General features: G+C 49.0%; 1 protein-coding gene and 1 long non-coding RNA gene across 14 annotated transcripts; one reads left to right on the forward strand and one right to left on the reverse strand.

Moving 5' to 3' along the window:
* Nucleotides 1-1,576: 1,576 nt before the first annotated feature.
* On the reverse strand, nucleotides 1,577-2,288 carry LOC113611965 (uncharacterized). Its single transcript, XR_003429672.1, has 2 exons — nucleotides 2,083-2,288; nucleotides 1,577-1,935 (listed from the first exon to the last, which is right to left on the reverse strand). It is a non-coding gene; the product is annotated as an uncharacterized LOC113611965 (long non-coding RNA).
* FTSJ1 (FtsJ RNA 2'-O-methyltransferase 1) lies at nucleotides 2,065-17,926 on the forward strand. Of its 13 annotated transcripts, none has more exons than XR_003429670.1 (15): nucleotides 2,200-2,307; nucleotides 3,856-4,025; nucleotides 4,301-4,370; nucleotides 4,469-4,559; nucleotides 4,906-4,984; nucleotides 6,405-6,457; nucleotides 6,543-6,596; nucleotides 6,683-6,785; nucleotides 6,888-6,971; nucleotides 7,670-7,773; nucleotides 7,863-8,060; nucleotides 8,277-8,318; nucleotides 13,222-13,275; nucleotides 17,060-17,217; nucleotides 17,660-17,926. XR_003429670.1 is itself a non-coding variant. In XM_027091465.1 (13 exons), the coding sequence occupies exons 2-12, from the start codon at nucleotides 3,905-3,907 to the stop codon at nucleotides 8,307-8,309; spliced, it is 990 nt and encodes a 329-aa protein (XP_026947266.1). In that variant the 5' UTR covers nucleotides 2,065-2,307; nucleotides 3,867-3,904; the 3' UTR covers nucleotides 8,310-8,318; nucleotides 9,760-10,327. The 13 variants fall into 13 exon arrangements, 10 of the variants coding, with proteins under 10 accessions (XP_026947266.1, XP_026947263.1, XP_026947268.1 ...); XR_003429669.1 differs by having other exon boundaries at nucleotides 17,065-17,217; XR_003429671.1 differs by having other exon boundaries at nucleotides 17,156-17,217.
* The last annotated feature ends 1,192 nt before the right edge of the window (nucleotides 17,927-19,118 follow it).

Raw genomic sequence — 19,118 nt, forward strand, 5'->3', positions numbered from 1 at the left:
GTCCCCCAATCCCCCCAGCCCTGCTGGAGGAAGCAAGTTTCTTTGCAAAAAATTAAACATCCTCTTTGTGAGAGGCAAGAAAACAGGAAGCATCCCACAGGGTGAACATGGGCCCCCAATGCCTGGCACCCCCTCCTCTCTGTGGAGCAGCGCCTGGTGGCTTGAACCCTTGCTTTCTCACACTTGCTCACCTCTGCAGGGGAGCCATGTTCCCACCGCCCCCCACAATGCCCTTGAACTCCGCTGAGAAGCTCTGACTTCCTCCCTGGCTCTCCAGGGTCTCTGCGTGGCTGTCTACACCTCCTCCCAGGGCCCCACATAAATGCAGAGCACACCACTACGGAAAGAGTGAAGGAACAAAGCAACAAAAGGGTGAATTCAGCAAACATCTATTGAACACCACCTGTGTGCCGGGCCCTATTCTAGGCGCCAGGGAGGCAGCAGTGAACAAAACAACAGAAACCCCTGCCTAGCGAAGCTCACATTTCTAAGGAATGATGAATCTATCGTTCAGTTGTTTGAATACTCGCCAAGCTCATTCCCACTTCAGGGTCTTTGCACTTGGTGTTCCCTCTGCCTGGAATGCTCTTCCTCCAAATACTCCTAGGGTGTGCTCCCCTTCAGGTCTCAGCTCAAATGTCACCTCGTCAGAAAGCCTTCCCTGAACACACTGTCTAAAATAGCAATTCAATCCCTGTTACTCTCCAATCCTTTCACCCTCCTTTATTATCCTTCATAGCTTTTATCATCACCTGACATAACATATTTATATACTTAATAGTATATTTCATTTAGTAGTTACTTTAGTAAGTAGATATGTATAGATACTAGCAGATTTATATATATCAGCATATACATTTATATAAGATATGTATATTTTATACATAAACTATACAAAAAAGCATAGATATATTTCCACATGACATATTTATTTGCTAATATATAATTTATATACTAGTAAATATTAGACATCACTATATAGTTCTATATCATCACATACGCAGTAAATGGCATATGTTTACACATAGAATATATATATATATATTCTCCTTTGTCTCCTTTTCCTCATCTGTAAACTGGGGAAAACACAGCTATTATTAAAAATGAAATTATGTAAACTTATAATTAAATAAATTAGATTTTAAAAGGTGATACTCAAAACTCATCACTTCTTAATTATTATTTTACTACATTTCATTATTTCTATGCTCCTGAGATCATTTATCCCTATTTTAATTGTACTGTAGAAATAATACACAATGGTGCACTAGTGCATCTCTTCCAAGACTCTGTGTTCGTGACTACACCTTGGTAAGTTGAAATTTGACAAGATGATAGTATGTAAACCATGGAAACTGGCAAATGTTAGAAATCAGGGCTTCCTCTCCCTCTCCACCTAAAGAGCTGATTGTTAACCATTTACCAGCACACCACTGAGAGCACTCAGAAGAGTGCCTGGCACATGGTAAACGCTGTAACAAATGTTTCCATTACTATATTTGCTTGTGCACTGGGTCGAGATGCAGTCTTTTTTCTAGGTCCGAGTTAAAAGTGTTTGAAGAACACAGAATTACAGTGTGCGGAACTACACCTATTTAATCCTGCCAATGACTCTCTCTCGAGTCTGAACTACTTGTCATCCCCATTTTACAGAAGAAGAAACCGCAGGTCTGAGACGGTAACAGTCAGAAGGCGCTATCAGTTAGCGGAAGTGGGATTTGAAATTGCAGCCGAGCAGCTTCTGCGCGCTCGCGCACTTAATTAACGCACTCTCCTTCCTCTCAAATTCGCTACCCCAGAGGTGATTGCACTTCGCGGCGTGCGAAAAATAAATAGGTGCCGCCGCGCGCGTTGTATCTTGGGAAATGTAGTCCACAGGTTCAAGGAATACTATTGTACAAGAAGGGAGGGGCGGAGAGTACGTCGATTTTCGCCCTGTAACAAAAGAACAAAGTCAGTTCTCGTGCCTCGCGACGTTTCAGCCATGCCGTGCGCGACTTTGGCGCTTTACTCGCGCCCGTTGCATGCTGGGAACGGCAGTTCGCCCGACGGGCTACGTCGGCGCGAGATGGCGGAACTCACGTGGTACGTTCAGGTCTGGTCCCCGCTTGGCGCGAGCTACCGCGTTCCACGATGACAGGCTTTCCACGCTCTGGTTGCCCTTAGGCATGCGCGACAGACATTCGGATCAACTAGAATACAGACTGAAGCCCTACGACTTCTCACCGGTTTGCGCTCTCGCCGAGGCTCCGGCTGCTTGCGGACCGGCCTCCTTCGTTCCGCTTCTCCCCACTCCGAAAGTTTAAGGTAGGCCCTGGGGCGCGGAGGACTTGGGTCCCGGCCAAGACGGTTGAGGCATGCCTGCGTTGTCCCGCCGGTGAGGGAAGGAGGCAAGTTCGCCCTCGGCGCTGCAGCTGCGTAGTCCGGGCAGCTGGCACCAGGTAGGCTCCAGACCCAAGGTTTGTCTGGAGAAGGGGACCACTCATGCGGGATGGTCTGGGGGTGGGCGGGGGGGCGCAGAGGTCCAGATACCGGCGGAGCCGGTCTTGTGGTCCCACTGGGGACTTGGGCTTTCAGGTAATGAGGAGGAGGGACCGGCGGTGTAGCCAGAGGGCTGTTAATGGGTGGGTGTGGAGGTTTGGTGGGCTGCGTGGGTGTAATAGAGGTCTGGTGGGAGTGTTATTGGGGAATCGGTGAGGGCTGAAAGGCGTGTTTTAGTCGATGTGTTCAAGGGGGCCAATGGGATGTGTTCGTTAATTAATGAGGGGATGGTAGAGTGGGCAACTAGAAGATAATGGGAGGTAGGTAGGAGTGTGATCCTTGAGGGACTGATGGAGGTATGATATTCAACGGGTTAAAGAGTGGTGGGGCATAGTGATTGAAAGGATAATGGTGCGACCGTGGAGGGAATAATAGAGGCCAGTAAAAGTCATGATCAAGGAACTAATGGGAGTAGTGATCAAAGAAGAGAGAATGAGAGGCTGAAGGGGTGTTGTAATCAAAAGATTTTAGTGGGTGATGATGGTATGATCATTGAAGAATTAATAGGAGCAGAGTGAGCAAAGAGGGGGTAATAGTAAGCTGTTGGGTGTGATCATCAAGTGATTGTGGGTGGGGATAAAGGTGGGCAGGAGGGGAGAATGTGGAACTCATGTATGATTATCAGGGATTAACATGAATGTGTGGTAGTGAAGGGTTACAAGGGGCTAGTGGTGTGATCTATGAAGGATCAGTTGGAGGGCCAGGTTAATGGGGACTGATAAATCATAGTAATTGAGAGCTCGATGGGGGACTAATAGGCCATGATTCTCCAGGCATTAATGGGGGGGCGGTGATAAAGATGTAGTAATAAGGGAATTATTGGGGGCCTAATCACTTCAGGGGAGAGAGATTAAGGAGGTGGGGAGTGCAGTGAGGTAGTATGAGGATAATGGGGTGAAAACAAGGGATTAATGGGGGGCTAGTAGGGCTATATGACTCTAGGGGCAATGAGGAGAGCTGGGAAGACAGTAAGATGTTATTGGGGGTAAGGTGGGCAGAGAAGGGTTGATAGTGGGGTTTAATATGTGGTGTGTGAGTGACAGCAGTGGGAGGTGGACAGGGTCAGTAATGGGTCATCTATGAGATATGGGTTGGGTTTGTGGGATCTTTGGGGGGGATCTGTGGGGTTAGTGATGGAGCCTGAGAGCTCAGTGGTGGGGTCCTTCAGGCTCAGTGAGGTCATTGGGGTTAGTGACTGGGCTCCAGCCTTCCCACCTGTTGAGTGAGCTGTCACATGGATCAGATGAGCCCGGTTTAGTTTTTGTGGTTCTCGCTGCCCTGCAGAGGTAGGTGATGGCCCACTTACTGATATAGGGCGGCGTCAGCTTACTGTTGGCAGGTCCCTGGGCAAACAGTGTGTGAGATGGGACGGACGTCAAAGGATAAGCGGGATGTCTACTACCGCCTAGCCAAGGAGAATGGCTGGCGTGCCCGCAGTGCCTTCAAGCTGCTACAACTTGACGAGGAATTCCAACTCTTCCAAGGTCCCCACTTGGCGGGCGGGTCACGGGGGGATAGGGTGGGCGAAGGGAATAGACAAGTGGGCTAGGCCTACAGAGCTCCCTGTGGTAGGTGGGCTGACTTGGAGGGTCTGTGGGGCAGGGGCCAGGCAGGAAGATGGGCAGGTATGTGAAAGGAGCTGGGCATCTAGGCAGCAGATAGATACGGGTGCTCCCCAGGGGAAAGGGGTGAACTTTGTAGGGTCCCAGGTTGGAGAGGTGGGTGCAGCTGACCACTACACCTTCCTGTGTGTGCTCAGGTGTGACGCGGGCAGTTGACCTGTGCGCGGCCCCGGGCAGCTGGAGCCAGGTGCTGAGCCAGAAGATTGGGTGAGTGTGGAGTCCCAGATGGGAGAGTGGGAGGGCAGGTTAGATGGAGGGTGGACCAGGAGTGATAACTGGGCTGACATGGACCATGTTGTCCACAGGGGCCAGGGGTCCGGCCACGTGGTGGCCGTGGACCTTCAGGCTATGGCTCCACTACCAGGTGTGTTACAGATCCAGGGGGATATCACCCAGGTGAGAGCATGGCTTGGGGTGTTGGGGTGTATCCTGGGCAAAGGCCCCCCAACCTGTGGGCTACGGCAAGTGGAAGAGAGAAAGAGAAAGACAAACAGACCGAGAAAGACAGACAGAGATGGAGTAACTGAGAGAACCCAAGAGAGTGTAACAGCAGAGAAACAGAGCCAGCCTGTCATCATCACAGAGAGACAGCAAAAAATGATCCCAGAAATGGAGCCTGGTCTTAGGCAAAGCCTGAGAATTTGGCTGACCCAGGGGCTGCGGGCCAGGGCCAAGGGCAGGTGGGGTTAGAGGGCTGTGGAGGGGGTGCTTTGGGGCCACTCATCCTCCCTCTTTTCCATAGCTGTCCACTGCCAAGGAGATCATCCAGCACTTTGAGGGCTGCCCCGCGGACCTAGTGGTGTGCGACGGGGCTCCTGATGGTAAACAGCAGGGATTGGGAGGCCAGGCGGGGGCCCTATGTGTGTCCTTCTCTGTATGTCCCGCCTCTGTTGGCTTCTTTTACTGCCTCTCCTCTCCACTGTCAGCTGTTCCTATATCTAGCAACTTCTCCCTACCTCTGTTTCCTATTCTCTGCCTCTGTCTTCTCCCTCCCCGTACTCTACCATTTGGGTTTTGTCCACCCTTTCATCTTCTTATTGCTCATCTCTCTGCAACTGTCCAATTCCATCTTAGTGTTCACTCTTTTTCTTTTTTTATTTTCAGTTAGTTAGCCATCCATCCATTCAGCACATTTACTGAGCACCTGTTGTGTGTCAGGCACTGTTGTACATGTTGGGAAAATATTTGTGAATAAAATTCTGCTAATCTCTGACCTTATAGAGCTGGTGTTCTAGTGGGAGCAGACAGAAGAGAAACAAGTGATTGAGCTTTGTAGCCTGTCAAAAGGTGATAGGTACCATGGGGATGTCAATGAAAAGGAGAGGGAAGAGGGGAGTACCTGTAGGAATTTTAAATAAAGTTGGGAAGGCCTCATTGGCTTTAGCACAAAAACCTAAAGGAGTCAAGGGAATGGGCCAGGGGCACGTCTGGAGGAAGAACAATCCAGGTAAAGGAATTGGCCTATGCAAAGGCCCTGAGGTAGGAGGGTGCTTGGCATGTGTGAGGTATAGCAAGATCAGCGTGGCTGGATCAGAGTGAGTGAGCAGGAGAGTTGTAGGAGGTGAGAACAGATCCTTGTGTGGATCTTTCTGGGCCACAGTGGTGACTTTGGCTTCTTCACTGAGATGAGAGCGTGGGGAAAACCATGAGAGGGTTGTGAGCAGAGGAGGGCCGTGCCTGACTTGGGTTGTGACAGGATCCCTCTGGCTGCTGTGAGCAGTGTGAGGGGTGAGACCTGGGGAGGGGAGGCCGCTGCAGTCGTCCAGGTGGAGTTGAGAAGATTTGCTAATGGCTTAAATGTGGGTGTGAGGAGAGAGTGGTGGGTGGGTGTGTGTCAAAGGTAACTCGAAGATTTTTGGCTTGAACAACTGGAAGGATCAGATGAGATGGGAAAGATGATGGGAGGAGCAGGTTTGGACAGGAAGATCGGGAGTTTGTTTTTGGATGTATTGAGTCTGAGATGTTCGTTCTGATCTGAGTCTGGAGTCAGGAGGAACAGTCTGGACTGGAGGTAGAAATGATGACAACAATATTCGCGCCTGAGGTGGTTTTGAGAATAAAAATGAGTGCCTAAGGGTTAGGAGCTCAGAGTACGCATCTAGTTGGCAGGTAGTATTTGCATGCAGAACCTTAGCAGCAAGAGAGCCTAGGAAACGTTTTTAGCTCTCTAACCTCTCTGGGAGGTTAGAACAGGAGCATAGCTAGACTGGAAGGCCCCCTAATGCTGTTCTCTTGATGCAGTAACCGGCCTCCATGATGTTGATGAGTATATGCAGGCCCAGCTCCTCCTAGCCGTGAGTAACCCTGGCTGCCCCTGCCTCAGTTTGGCCCCCTCCTGGCTGTCTCCACCTCAGCCTTAGCCATCTGTCCTGCCCACAGGCTCTGAATATTGCTACACATGTCTTGAAGCCAGGGGGCTGTTTTGTGGCCAAGGTAAGACTCAGGGAACCTGGTAGGGGGTAGAGAGGGGTCTCCAAAGGTCATCCTCATGCCTTCATCTCTGCCTCCCCACCCTGCAGATCTTCCGAGGCCGGGATGTGACACTGATCTACAGTCAGCTGCGTGTCTTCTTCTCCACCGTGCTCTGTGCCAAGCCCAAGAGCAGCCGGAACTCCAGCATTGGTCAGTGGGGTGGAGGGGCCAGGCTGGGGGGTGCGCATCTCAGGGACCCATCCGCACGGGGTGGTGCTGGCAGTCGCCCCTCACTCCACCTTATCCCCACAGAGGCCTTTGCTGTCTGTAAGGGTTATGACCCCCCTGAGGGCTTCCTGCCGGACCTGACCAAACCCCTGCTGGACCACTCTTACGGTGAGAGCCAGAGCCCTGGGCCCCATCCCTGGGGAGAGTCTGTCCACCAATGGAATTTATGTCCCAGGAGGGCCCTCAGCCCCACCCCCTGGTGGAAACTCTGTACCTTAGGGGAATTCTGTCCCAAAAGGATCCTCAGCCCCATCCTCTGGAAATTCCACCCCCGTATGGATATTTTGTCCCAGGAGGATCTTTAACCCAGTGGCCTAGTGGTAACTCTTGGACCTGGTGAAAAGTCTGTCACAGGAGGATCCTGAGTCCTACCCCAAGGGAGACTCCACTTGTCTGCGGAGATTCTAGACTAAGAAGACTCAGTCACGCCCCAGGTGGAAACCCCACCCCTGTTTGGGAATGTCATCCTGTGAGGGCCTTCAGACTGGCCCCTAGAGGGAAAAAGCACAGAGCGGCTCTTGTGGCAGGCACACTTGAGTGAGACAAAGTCCAGACAGTATATGGCAGGTGGACATAAGTGCAGTCGGAGAAAAGTGGGTTGGGGGGGTGTGTTTTAGAACAGGTGATCATGGAGGGCTTCCCTGAGGAAGTGATCTGAACCAAATGAAGGATTTCTGGTAAAGGAGGGTAAGAGTAGCTGGTGGATACGTTGGGGAGGCCTCGGTACCCATCCTGGGTGCAGCCTGAGTCACGACTGTTCCCAGACACCCCAGCCCTGTCCTGCCTCATCTCTCCCTGCTTGTCAGATCCAGATTTCAACCAATTAGATGGTCCCACCCGCATCATTGTACCATTTGTGACCTGTGGGGACCTGAGTGCATATGATTCGGACCGCAGTTACCCACTGGATGTAAGCGCCCAGCCAACAGTGGGTGGATGGGGGGTGCTGTCCTAGGTTCCCAGGTCCTCACCACCCCCTGCCGATATGTGTCCCTGCAGCTAGAGGACGGCTCAGAATACAAGTATACTCCGCCCACGCAGCCCCCCATCTCACCACCATACCAGGAGGCCTGCACCTTGAAGAAGAAGGGGCGGCTGGCCAAGGAGATGCGCCCCCAGGACTGCCCCATCAGCACAGTGGACACGTTGCCCCAGTCCCTGGCCGCCCCACAGCGCCACACCCTGCTGGCCTCTGAGGTCTGGAAACACGGGCCCAGAGCCCTTAATGCCCTTTCTCTGTGCCCACAGTGACCCCCTCCTCGTGTGCCTCCTTCTGCCCCAAATCACATGGTTTCTGGGACAAACTTCTCTTCCCTGCCTCCCAATAGCTATAAAAGTCAATGGGTAAAACCAAGTACAGTGAACAGAAAAGCTTAGCCAAGTATCTGAGTCCCTTCTTTTTTTCTTGAGTAGGTGGAAGACAGTGAAATGAACTGTTCGCCTTAAGATGTTAAGGTAAATTTGCCTTTTTGTCTAAGAATTTGAGTAAATGGCACCTTTAAGAAAAAACTGAGTAAAATTTCACCTTTGAAATTTTTACATCAGCTGGTAAGATTTCAGCAGACCTTTACTAAAACACCTGATCTTATGTGCCAGGAACTGCTTTAAGGATTTTACATATTGAGGTACTCAGTAAACATTTATTGAGCACATGCTGTGTGCTGGGCATTGTTCTAGGTTTGAAGATAGAGCAGGGAATAACACAGACAAATATCCTGGCCGTCAGAGCTTCTAGTTTGGGAAAGAGGTGATAAGCAGTGACACAGTCTAAATGCAGGAGTTTCCACCCACACATACACAAACTATTTATCTTGACCTCTCTATATATGTACGTACACACACACACACACACACACACACATATATAAAATGTAAAAGTAATATGGGATATGAAGAAATTTTTAAAGCAGGGTAAAGAGGTCAAGAATTCTAGGAGGTGGCAGTTTGCAGTTTTTGAAAAGGTTATCATGGAAGGTCTCACTGAGGTAATGTTTGAGCAGAGACCTGAAGAAGATGAAGGAGGGAATCGTGTGTTTATCTAGGGGAAGAGCATTCCAGGGAGAGGAAATAGCAAATACAAAGGCCCTGAGGTGGAACCCTGCCTGGTATGTGAGGGAGCAGTGAGGAGCCAGTTTGCCTGGAACAGTCTGGGCTAAACCTATCAGTGCTGGAGGGCTTCGCACACTCAGGATACCACATTAGAGGACATCCCTGTCTGGCAATGGCTTTGCAGGTTATTCAGACCAAGTCTTCCATTAAAATAAGAAGTAAAAAAGACATCTTTAAAAAAATGAAATGGCAAATCACAATGGGAAGAGATATTTATAATCCCTATATATAGTATCCTTGATATTTAAAAAACTGCTATAAATCAGTAAGGAAAAGAAAATATGAGAATGGCCAGTAAGCACATGAAAAGCTGCTCATCAGGGAAATGCAGGCTAGAACTAAAAAGATTGACAATACTAAGCGTCTGGAAGGATGTGCAGCAGTTGGAACTCTTGAATACGCCCATGGCAGCATATAATGGTGTAGCCACTGGAAAATTGTTAGGCATTATCTGCTAAAGCTGCATGTGTGCCAGTTCCACTCCTAAGAAATGAGTACTAGAATGTTCCTAGCCAGCACTATTTGTAGTACCCCCAGACTAGATACAGCCCAAATATCCAATAGCTGTAGTATGGATCGTTAAATCCTGGTTTATTCGCAGTGGAGAACTACACATCAAAGAATGAACATTATATGTTTTATGCATTTTTCTGTGTGTTATGGTTCACAATGAAAGTAAAGGAAAAAACTTCAAAAAAATGTTAGTAGCTGAGCAAACAATGATTATAGTAGAAGACAGTGGGGAAACATATTTTGGTTTAAAACTTCCTTTTACTTTGACCTTTAGTTAGCTGGCAATCTGATAAGGACTCGGAAGCTGTTTGCTGTCAGGAAAACCAGAACTTGAGTTGATGAACTTGTTTTCAAATATCTCATCAACCGGTCCTGAACATACAAGCTCCGAGTGGGAACCTGCAGCAACCACCAGGAACACAGCGAGGAAAGAAACATCACGGAATGTCCGTCTGCACTGCAGAGGGGATTCTTGAGTGGGGTCTTGCCTCTTCTCTAAATCTTTCCAGCCGTGTCCTGATTATGTCCAGAATTTACCCTGAGAGCGGGGGTTCTTAACCTTGGTAGAAGTCAGGGTTATGTGTGGATTTGATGGAGGGATATATTACATCTTTATTTTCACTAAATATAACTGAAATTTTAGCTGTACCCCCGGATCTGAATGTTGGCGTCAAATCACAATAGTAAAAGCACTGCCTGCAACTTCCACCAATACAGATCACAGTTACTTTTTTATGTTATGTTACAGTCGTTGCAGGCATCTTAAAATATTGTTCACATTGGTCACTACTTTGAATAAGATCTTAAAATTTGATGTATTAATAAAAAAAGTTCATATAGCATCCCAATGTTGTTTCATTTTAACATGGTAACTATTTTTCTAGTTTTATTGAAATATAATTGATATAATGTGTAAGTTGAAAGTGTACAACATAATGATTTGATACATGTGTATATTGCAAGATGACTACCGCGGGTTTAATTAACATCTATCACCTCACATAGTTACAGTTTTTTTTCTTGTGATGGGAAGTTTTAAGATTTGCTCTCTTAGCAACTTTCAAATATACAATATAGTATTGATAAGTATAGTCACTATGCTGTATATTACATCCCCAGAACTTATTTATAACTAGAAGTGTTGTACCTTTTGACCACCTTCACCCATTTTTAGATTCCACATATAAGTGAGATCATACAGTATTTGTGTTTCTCTGACTAATTTCATTTAGCATAATACTTACCTCAGGGTCTGTCCACGTAGTCACAAATGGCGGGTTTCCTTTTTTATGGCTGAATAATATTCTATCATATGCATATACCGCATTTTCTTTATTCATTCATCTGTCAACAGATCCCTAGGTTGTTTGCATATCTTGGCTATTTTAGATAATACTGTAGTGAACATTGGGGTGCAGATAGCTCTTAGAGGCAGTGATTCCATCTCCTTTGTATATATACTCAGAAGTATATATTTGGGATACGGGGAATGCTGGATCATATGGTAGTTCTATTTAATATTTTGAGGAACCTCCATGCTGTTTATTTAGTTTCCATAATCCTGTGTATTTGAGCGTGTGTGTGTGTGTGTGTGTATGCACATGCACACACATGCTTTCAAAAATATTCTATGAAGGGGTCCACAGACTTGATCAGATCAGATGCCAAAGGGTTCCCCAGAACAATTTTTTTTTTTTAGCTATGCTGCATGGCTTTTGGGATCTCAGTTCCCTGATCAGGGGTTGAACCCACACCACGGCAGTGAAAGCCCAGAATCCTAACCACTAGGCCACCAGGGAACTCCCCAGAGCAAATTTTTTACATTAAGAACCCCTCTCTTAAAGGAATATCGGAAAGTCTGCCATGACTGCCGTCCTGAATTTCTATATTTTAGCAAACAGGAGCTGACAAACACGAGCTACATGGGCAGACCCAGCTTCCGCCGCAGCTTACTTGCTTATCTTTAGAAAATCACTGTTCTTTGTCCACACACCAGCCATTGACCTCAGGACTACCGACATCCCAGTCTGTGACCCCAGGTGTTTCTATACCTGACTTTGTGACCCTGGGAGTGTCCATACTGAGTCTAACCCCAGGGGGCCCCACACCACAGCTTGTTAACCCAGGAGTCTTATCACCCACGTCAGTATGACCACAGGAATGTCCACACCCCAGTCTGTGTGACTCCAGGAATGTAAAACTGAAGTATCCACACAAAAGGTGATGTGTCCACACCCATCACCATGTAAATTCAGCAGTGTCCACACTAGAGTCAGTGACGCCCCAGGAGTGTGGACAGCCCAGTTTGTATAATCCCAGGAGTATCCTCGTCTCAATTCCCAGGAGCGTAAACACACCAGCCTTTGGGACCCTGTGGGCATACTCATCTTGGGCTGTGTGTCCCTGGTGTCCACCCCCATCTGTGTAACGTCAGAAGTATACACCGAAAGTCTCTCTGACGGGAGCAGTGTCTAATTCCCAGTCTGTGCAAGCCAGTGGAGTCCATACCCCCAAGTGTGTGGCCGAGGAAAGGCCCACCCAGCCTAGGCCTGCTCTCTGAGCTCAGGAGTGCCCACTCTCCACCTGCGTGGCCCTAGTCTTGCGACTCCAGGAGTGTCCACGCCCCTCAGTGAGACCCCAGAATTTTCCACGCCAAAGTCAGTTTGTCCCCAGAGGTACATCCGTCCCAGCCCGTGTGTCCCCAGTGGGGTACTTACTTTAGTCTGAGTGACTCCTGGAGTGTTTCCACCCCAGCCTGTGATGACAGGATTGTTTATTCTCCAGTCTTTGTGACCCCAGGCTTTCCGCAACACAGCCTGTGTTACCCCAAAAGTGTACACGTCCTGGTCTGATGACTGCAGGTTTGTCAATTGCCTAGACTGTGTAACAACAATGGGTGTCCATTCCCCTGTCGCTGTAACCCCCAGGGTTACCACACCTCAGTCATTGTCGCCCCCCAAGGGCGTCTACAGTGTAGTCTGTGTCACCACAGGAGGGTGTACACTCCAGTCTGTGTGACACCTGGAGTATTCAAAATATAGTCTGTGACCCCATAAGTGTGCATATCCCAAAGCTTCTGACCGCAGCGTTGTAAAAACTCCAGTCTGTTTGACCACAGAGGTGCCCACTGCAAAGTATGTCAGTCAGCGGCAGTGCCCACGTCCCAGTCTGGGTGACTTCACCAGTGGCATATGTCAGGTTCTGTCACCATAGAAATGTCCACCCCCTCTGTCTGATCCCAGGAGTCTCCAGATGCCAGTGTGTGTCCTGAGGGAAGCACACCCCTAGTCTGTGTTACGAAAGCATTGTTTGTTTACACCCCAGTCTGTCACTGTTGGCTTTCCACCTGCCAGTCAGTGTCCCCTAGGAGTGATCATTCCTCAGCGCTTGAAACACCAGGAGTGTCCACACCCCAGTGTATGTAACCCCAGGAGGACCCACAGTCAGCCTGTGTTTCTCCAGAAGGGTCTACACAATAGTCTGTATGACCCCAGGATGATCAACTTTCTGTGTGACCACAGGAGTGGCCACCACCCAGTCCATGTGTCCCTAGGATGGTACACCCTTGACTGTGTGATCAATGAAGTCTCTATGCTCTGGGATCTGTGACCACCAGGGCGTCACTCCCCAGCCTGCAACTCCAGAGCTTTCTACTCGGTGTGGGAGCGAGGAGTGTCCCCACCTCAGTCTCTGTGGCCCCACAGGCTCATTTACTACGTCATCCCTGTCACCCTAGGAGTAGCTGAACTCCAGTCTGCATGATGCCACAAGCGTCCACATCCCGAACAAGGTGAGCAGAGGGGTGTCTACACTTGAGTGCGTGTGACCATAAACATGTCCTCCCCTTGTCTTTGTGACCCCAGATGGGTCCGGTGGGTTTTACCCTGGCTGTGTCCACATCCCAATGTTTGACTACAGAAACGTCCACAGCCCAGCCTTTGTGACCCCCCAGGAGTGTCCACCCCACAGTCAGAGTCCAGAAGTGGCAATGGCTTAGTCTGTGTGGCACCGTGAGTGTGATTATCTCAAACTGTGTGATCACAGAGGTGTCCACGCTCCAGTCTCCGTGGCCCAGGAATGTCCACACTTGAATTTCTGTGACAGAAGCAATGTCCAATCTCGAGTGTATGTGACCCAGTATTGTCCAAACCCCACAGTTGCTGGCACAGCGTGTCTATACCCAGTGCCTGTGGCCTCAGGAGGGTGTGCTCCCATGAGGGTGACCACAGGAGTATGAAAGTCCCATGCCTGTGACTGCTGGTGGGTCTACACTCCAGTCTGGGTGACCCAGGGGAGGATACCCCCCATCTGTGTGACCAAAGGAGTCTCCATGCTCCAGTGTCTGTGATCACAGGGGCGTTGGTCACCCATTCAGTGTGACTGGAGGAATGCCCACACCAAATTCGGTGTGATCACACCACTGTCCACCCCCATCTGCCTGTCCTGAGAGGCATCTCTGCTGCGGTTGGTGTGACCCCAGCAGAGGGCACACTGCAAGCAGCATGACTACAGAGGTCTCCTTCTGGATAAACACAGGCTGACTGTGGGTCCTCCTGGTGTTACATACACTGGGGCGTGGACACTCCTGCCTATGATACTCTAGCAGTGTCCACGCGACAGTCCTTTGACTACAGTGGCTCCCCAGTGTATGTGTCCTCAGTCACGTCATTGTCCCAGTCTGTGGTCCAGACCCCAAAGTTTGTGACTCTGATGGTGTCCAAAGTTGAACCTGTGTGAGAAGGTACCAGATCATAGTCCGTGTGACTCCAGGAGTGTCCACCCACCAATCTGTAGGAATCTAGGAGAACACATCCCAGCCCATGAGACTTCAGGAGTGGCCACGCCCCATCCTGCATGACCACACACCAGGCTGTGTGACGCCCTAGAGCCTCCACACCCGAGTGTGTGACCCCAGGAGGTCCACATTCCAATCAGTGTGACCCCAGGATTGCTTACGCCCAAATCTAGTGACCTCATGAATGTCTACACTGTCATCTGTTTGATCCCAGGAGTGGCCACACCCCAGGCTATGTGACCCTGGGAGGATCCATACACCAGTCAGTGTGACCCCAGGAGGGGCTACATCTAGAGAAAGAGTAATCCAGACAAAGGGGGAAAGCCTGTGCAAAGGCCCTGAGGCAGGAGCATACCTGGCACACTTGAGGTAGAGTGGGAGCAGAGTGAGCGAGGCGCGAGTGGCAGGAGGTGAGGTCGGAGAGGTTACAGGGCCTGGTTCTGTAGGGCCTCTCTGGCCACGGGGAGGACTTTGTCTTTTTTTCTGAGAGAGATCTCAGAGCAGGGCTCTGAGCAGAGGAGGGCCGTGGGCTGACTTGGATTGTAACAGGACCCTCTGGCTGCTGTGAGGACAGACTGGAGTCCTTAAGTCAGATCAGAGATCAGGCTGAGCCATGGAGGGCAGGGGCCCCAGGAGCCAGGGCCATAACCACTTGACAGGCCTCCCCAGGGGGCTGTACATTCTCACTGGGGCATATGGTAGCCCTCCTCCTGTTCCCCAGAAACACAGGATATATTGGGGAGAAGTCATGGGGATTGAATGAAAATGACCTCACTGTGGGACCTCAGGCCAGCCTTGCCTCTCCCTGGATTTCCACCTTTGGCAGATGAGTATAATAATTCTTGCCCTGCCAATCTCTCCAGCATCTCTACTCACCTATTCTCTCCAACCACACTAGCCTCCTTGATGTTCCTCAAACACACCAAAGCATTATTCCCACTTCAGGGCCTGTGTGCCTGCTGTTTCCCCTGTGCTTGAACACTTGTCCCAAGATATGTACATCGTTCACAGTTACGTGGCTTCCCCCTTCGTTTTCTTTTCTCTGCTTAAAGATCATCTCCTTAGGAAGCCTTCCCTGACTATCCAAAATAGGACCTCTGTATCCCTGCATCCTGCTTTGTTTTTCTTCATAGCACTTAGTACATCCTAATAGTATATTATATATCTACTTGTTGAGTCAGCCAGGGCACTGCATTCGGGGTGGAGGGACACAAAGCACACACAGGTGGAATTTCAAAGAGACCTGAATGAAGGGACAATTACAGAGGTGCAGAGAGTTCAGTAAACCAGTAAGGTTGCTGAGCTACCCAGGGACTGGCATCAGAGGGGTGCTGCCACCATTCCTAGGCCTGAAGGGGCAGGAACGGGAACAGTGTTCCCGAAACCCAGAAGAAGCTGGAACCCAGCCCCAGCCAGTGAACACCTGGCTTTCTCTGTCCTTGTGTTGTCCAGTCACCTACCGGGGCCTCTCATTGGCCAACCCCGCTGGAAGCCAGGTGGGGCAGAGCATGGCTGATGAAGTCCACACAGGGACACAGGGCAGGACAGGGAAGGAGGGAGAATGGATTGCCGGGGGTGAGGGGACAAGTAGAATATCTAACATGTTAATTTAGTGTTTTCCATTGCCTATTGAATAATACTGAGCATGGGAGGTCCCTGAAGACAGGTGTTTGTGCCTGTTGTGTTCTCTTCTGTGTTTTTAGTACCTAGAGCAGTGCATGGAACACTTAATAAATACTTGTTGAAAGTATAAATGAAACAAAATAATAGATATAAATGTAACAAAATAATAGATATAAATGTATAATGCAAAAGTGAAAGGATGAGCCACAGACTGGGAGAAAATATTTTCAAAATACATTATCTGACAAAGGACCAGTATCCAGAATATATAAAGAATTCCACAATTCAATAATAAGAAAACCAACAACCCAATTAAAAAATGGGCAAGAGATTTGAACAGATACTGCACCAAAGAGGAAATACAGATGGCAAATAAACATGTGAAAAGATGCTCAACATCATTAATCATTCGAGAAATGCAAGTTAAAACCACAATGAGATATCATTATACACTTATTCGAATGGTGAAATTTAAAAAGACTGACCATACTAAGTGTTGGCCAGGCTGAAACTCTCCTATGGTGCTGGTAGGGGTGTTAAATGGTTAAGTCACTTTGGAAAACAGTTAGGCAGTTTCTTATGAAGTGAAGCATACACCTACCACACAACCCAGCAATCCTACTCATAGGTATTTATCCAAGAAAAATGAAAACTTGTGTTTATACAAAAACCTATATGCAAATATCCATAACAGCTTTGTTTGCAATCACCCCAACCTGGAAACAACCCACATGTCTTTCAACTGCTGGCAAATAAACGAAGAAACTGATACATCCTCACTTACTACTCAGCAATGAAAAGCAAACTACTGATGCATCCAACATAGATGACCCTCAAATGCACTAGGCTAAGTGAAAGGAGCCTGAATAACAAGGCTACATACTGTCCGATTCCACCTATATGGCATTCTGGAAAAAAGCAAAACTGTGGGGATAGCACACAGATCAGTGGTTGCCAGGGAGGGGTTAGGGGTGGAGGGAGGGGCTGACTTCAGCGTGGCCACACAAAGAACTATTTTGAAGTGAGAGAACTTGTCTCCTACTAGTGGCAGTTAACCAACTAGTTTCGTTTGTCAAGCCTCGGAGAACTGTATGCTACAAAGGAGACATTTTACTGTATGTAAAATATACCTCAGTAAATATGACTTTTTTTTAAGTGCAGTACTTTGCAAGCAGTAAGGAATTCTATGTCTACAAGATGGGCTGTGATCGTGCCTGTTGTTACTCCTCCTCTCAATCTGGTTTCTGCACAGACACGTCTCAGGAACGCATCTGAGGAAAAGGAGGAGCTGTAGCCATCCTGCCACAGCTCAAGGTAGCGCTTTGTTTGTTGACTGTTAGGACCTGAGTTGTGTCCCCCTACAAATTCATGTGTTGAAGCCCTAGCCCTCAATGTGACTGTTTTTGAAGATGGGGGCTTTAAGGAGATCATAATTAAATGAGGAATGAGGTCATAGGAGTTGGTCCTAATCCAATAGGACTGGAGGGAGTCTTATAAGAAGAGGAAGAGACACCAGCGAGCTCTTTCCATGCATACGTGCACAGAGGAAAGGCCATGTGAGGACACAGTGAGAAGGTGGCCATCTGCAAGCCAGGAAGAGATGCCTCACCAGAAACCAACTCGAATGGCACCTTGATCTTGGACTTCCAGCCTCCAGAACTTTGAGGAAATGTGTCTGTTGTTTAAGCCACCCAGTCAGTGGTATTTTGTTATGGCAGCCCTAATACATAGAGCAAACTAATACTTTGCCTCTCAGTTTCAGATCTGACTCCAGGAGACTCATTTTGGCCATGTCTGAGGACAGCAGGCATTCAAGTGAAAGAAGGAAAATTTAGCACAGTCTCCCTGTCTAGCTGAACGGGGCTCTGAAGCTCAGAGAGGGGATGTGTAGCCAGAGAAACGCAGGGTGAAATCCACAGCACTCCCACAGATCGGATTCTGGGGGCTGTATCCACAGGACATCCTCAGCCACACTGCAAGATGAGTAAGAATTGTTGGGGGTAATAAAAATTTTTTTAAAAAAGAATTGTTTGGGGAGTTTTCAGAACCGCCCTAAGCCTCCTTCTAAAACCCCACCCAAACCTGGTTCACGCCAGGCTGTTCTCCCACATAACACGTATGCAGTTTAGAGCCACTGGTGCCGTGGTTTGGGAGAGTAGCTGTAATGGTGTAGTCTCAGGCTTGGTGGCAGCCCAAGGTTAGGGACAAATGTCTGAATCTCTCTAGGTGGCAGGGGCTGGGGAAAGCTGGGGTGGATCATAGATCACAGACCGCATCTCACAAGAAAGTTCTGCCAGACGCAGGAGCTGAAAGCAATTACCAGCCAGGCAGAGTTGGTGATTGAAAGCTTCCAAGGGTTATCGGGTGTGCATGCCCACATGGACGTGTGTGTGCACAGTGTGCATTCCAGCATGTGTGAAATTATTTGCATGCGTGCCTGGTGTGCTTATGTCTGTGTGTGCACATTTACAGTGTTCACATGTGCACGCATATGTGGTACATGCATGTGCATTCAGGCTTTGCTGGTTTGGGTGCAGGTGTGTATGTGCATTACACAAGTACAAGTGTGCACCTGTGGAGATGCTAGGGTGCAGATGAGCCCAGCAGGGACACGGAGGCCTGTACCCTGATCAGGGTGTTTGTGAATAGCAATAGTGTACACACACTGGGATGTGCTTATGCAGGAGATTTCGTGTTCAAAGCCCTATTACCATGGGCGCAAGCCTGAGTGTTTGTGTCTGTGTGTGTATGGGTGTACCCTAGGGTGCACATGCGTGGCTGTGTGTAAGTGCACAGGTACAGAGGAGCCCATTGGCCCAGGCTTGTGTGTGTAGTGTCTGTGCTTGTATATCCCGGGTGCCGGTGCATTTGCCAGTGTGATTGACCAGGTGCACACATGGGGCTGGGCCTGGGTGTCAGTAAGCACGTACCCCTGAGAGCCTGGGCCTGGGCATGTGTGTAGGCATGGCTGGAGTTATTTCCATCGGCCTGGGCCTGGCTGTCTGTGCTCATGTCCCCTAGGGGGTTCATGAAAGCACATCTGTGTTTGTATGGACTCACTAGCGCCCAGGAGCCTGGACTGTGATGTCTGTGCATGCGTACCCCTGGGCACCCATAAATGTGTGTGTACACAGGTGCATATTGGTCCATGGGCCCTGTATAAATGTGCATGTGTGTGGGTGGGTGGGTGCAGGTGTGCCCACAGTCCTGGGCCT

The sequence above is a fragment of the Aethalodelphis obliquidens genome, unplaced genomic scaffold (assembly GCF_003676395.1).
Source record: "Aethalodelphis obliquidens isolate GAN/ISIS:26980383/991018 unplaced genomic scaffold, ASM367639v1 scaffold71, whole genome shotgun sequence".
NCBI classification, from domain to species: domain Eukaryota; kingdom Metazoa; phylum Chordata; class Mammalia; order Artiodactyla; family Delphinidae; genus Aethalodelphis; species Aethalodelphis obliquidens.

Bases quoted from the DNA above. Each gene is read 5' to 3' on its own strand.
- FTSJ1 (XM_027091465.1), top strand. From the start codon at position 3,905: ATGGGACGGACGTCAAAGGATAAGCGGGATGTCTACTACCGCCTAGCC. The intron at 4,371-4,468 runs GTGAGTGTGGAG...TGTTGTCCACAG, and splicing joins GTGCTGAGCCAGAAGATTGG to GGGCCAGGGGTCCGGCCACG. The intron at 4,985-6,404 runs GTAAACAGCAGG...CTCTTGATGCAG, and splicing joins GTGCGACGGGGCTCCTGATG to TAACCGGCCTCCATGATGTT.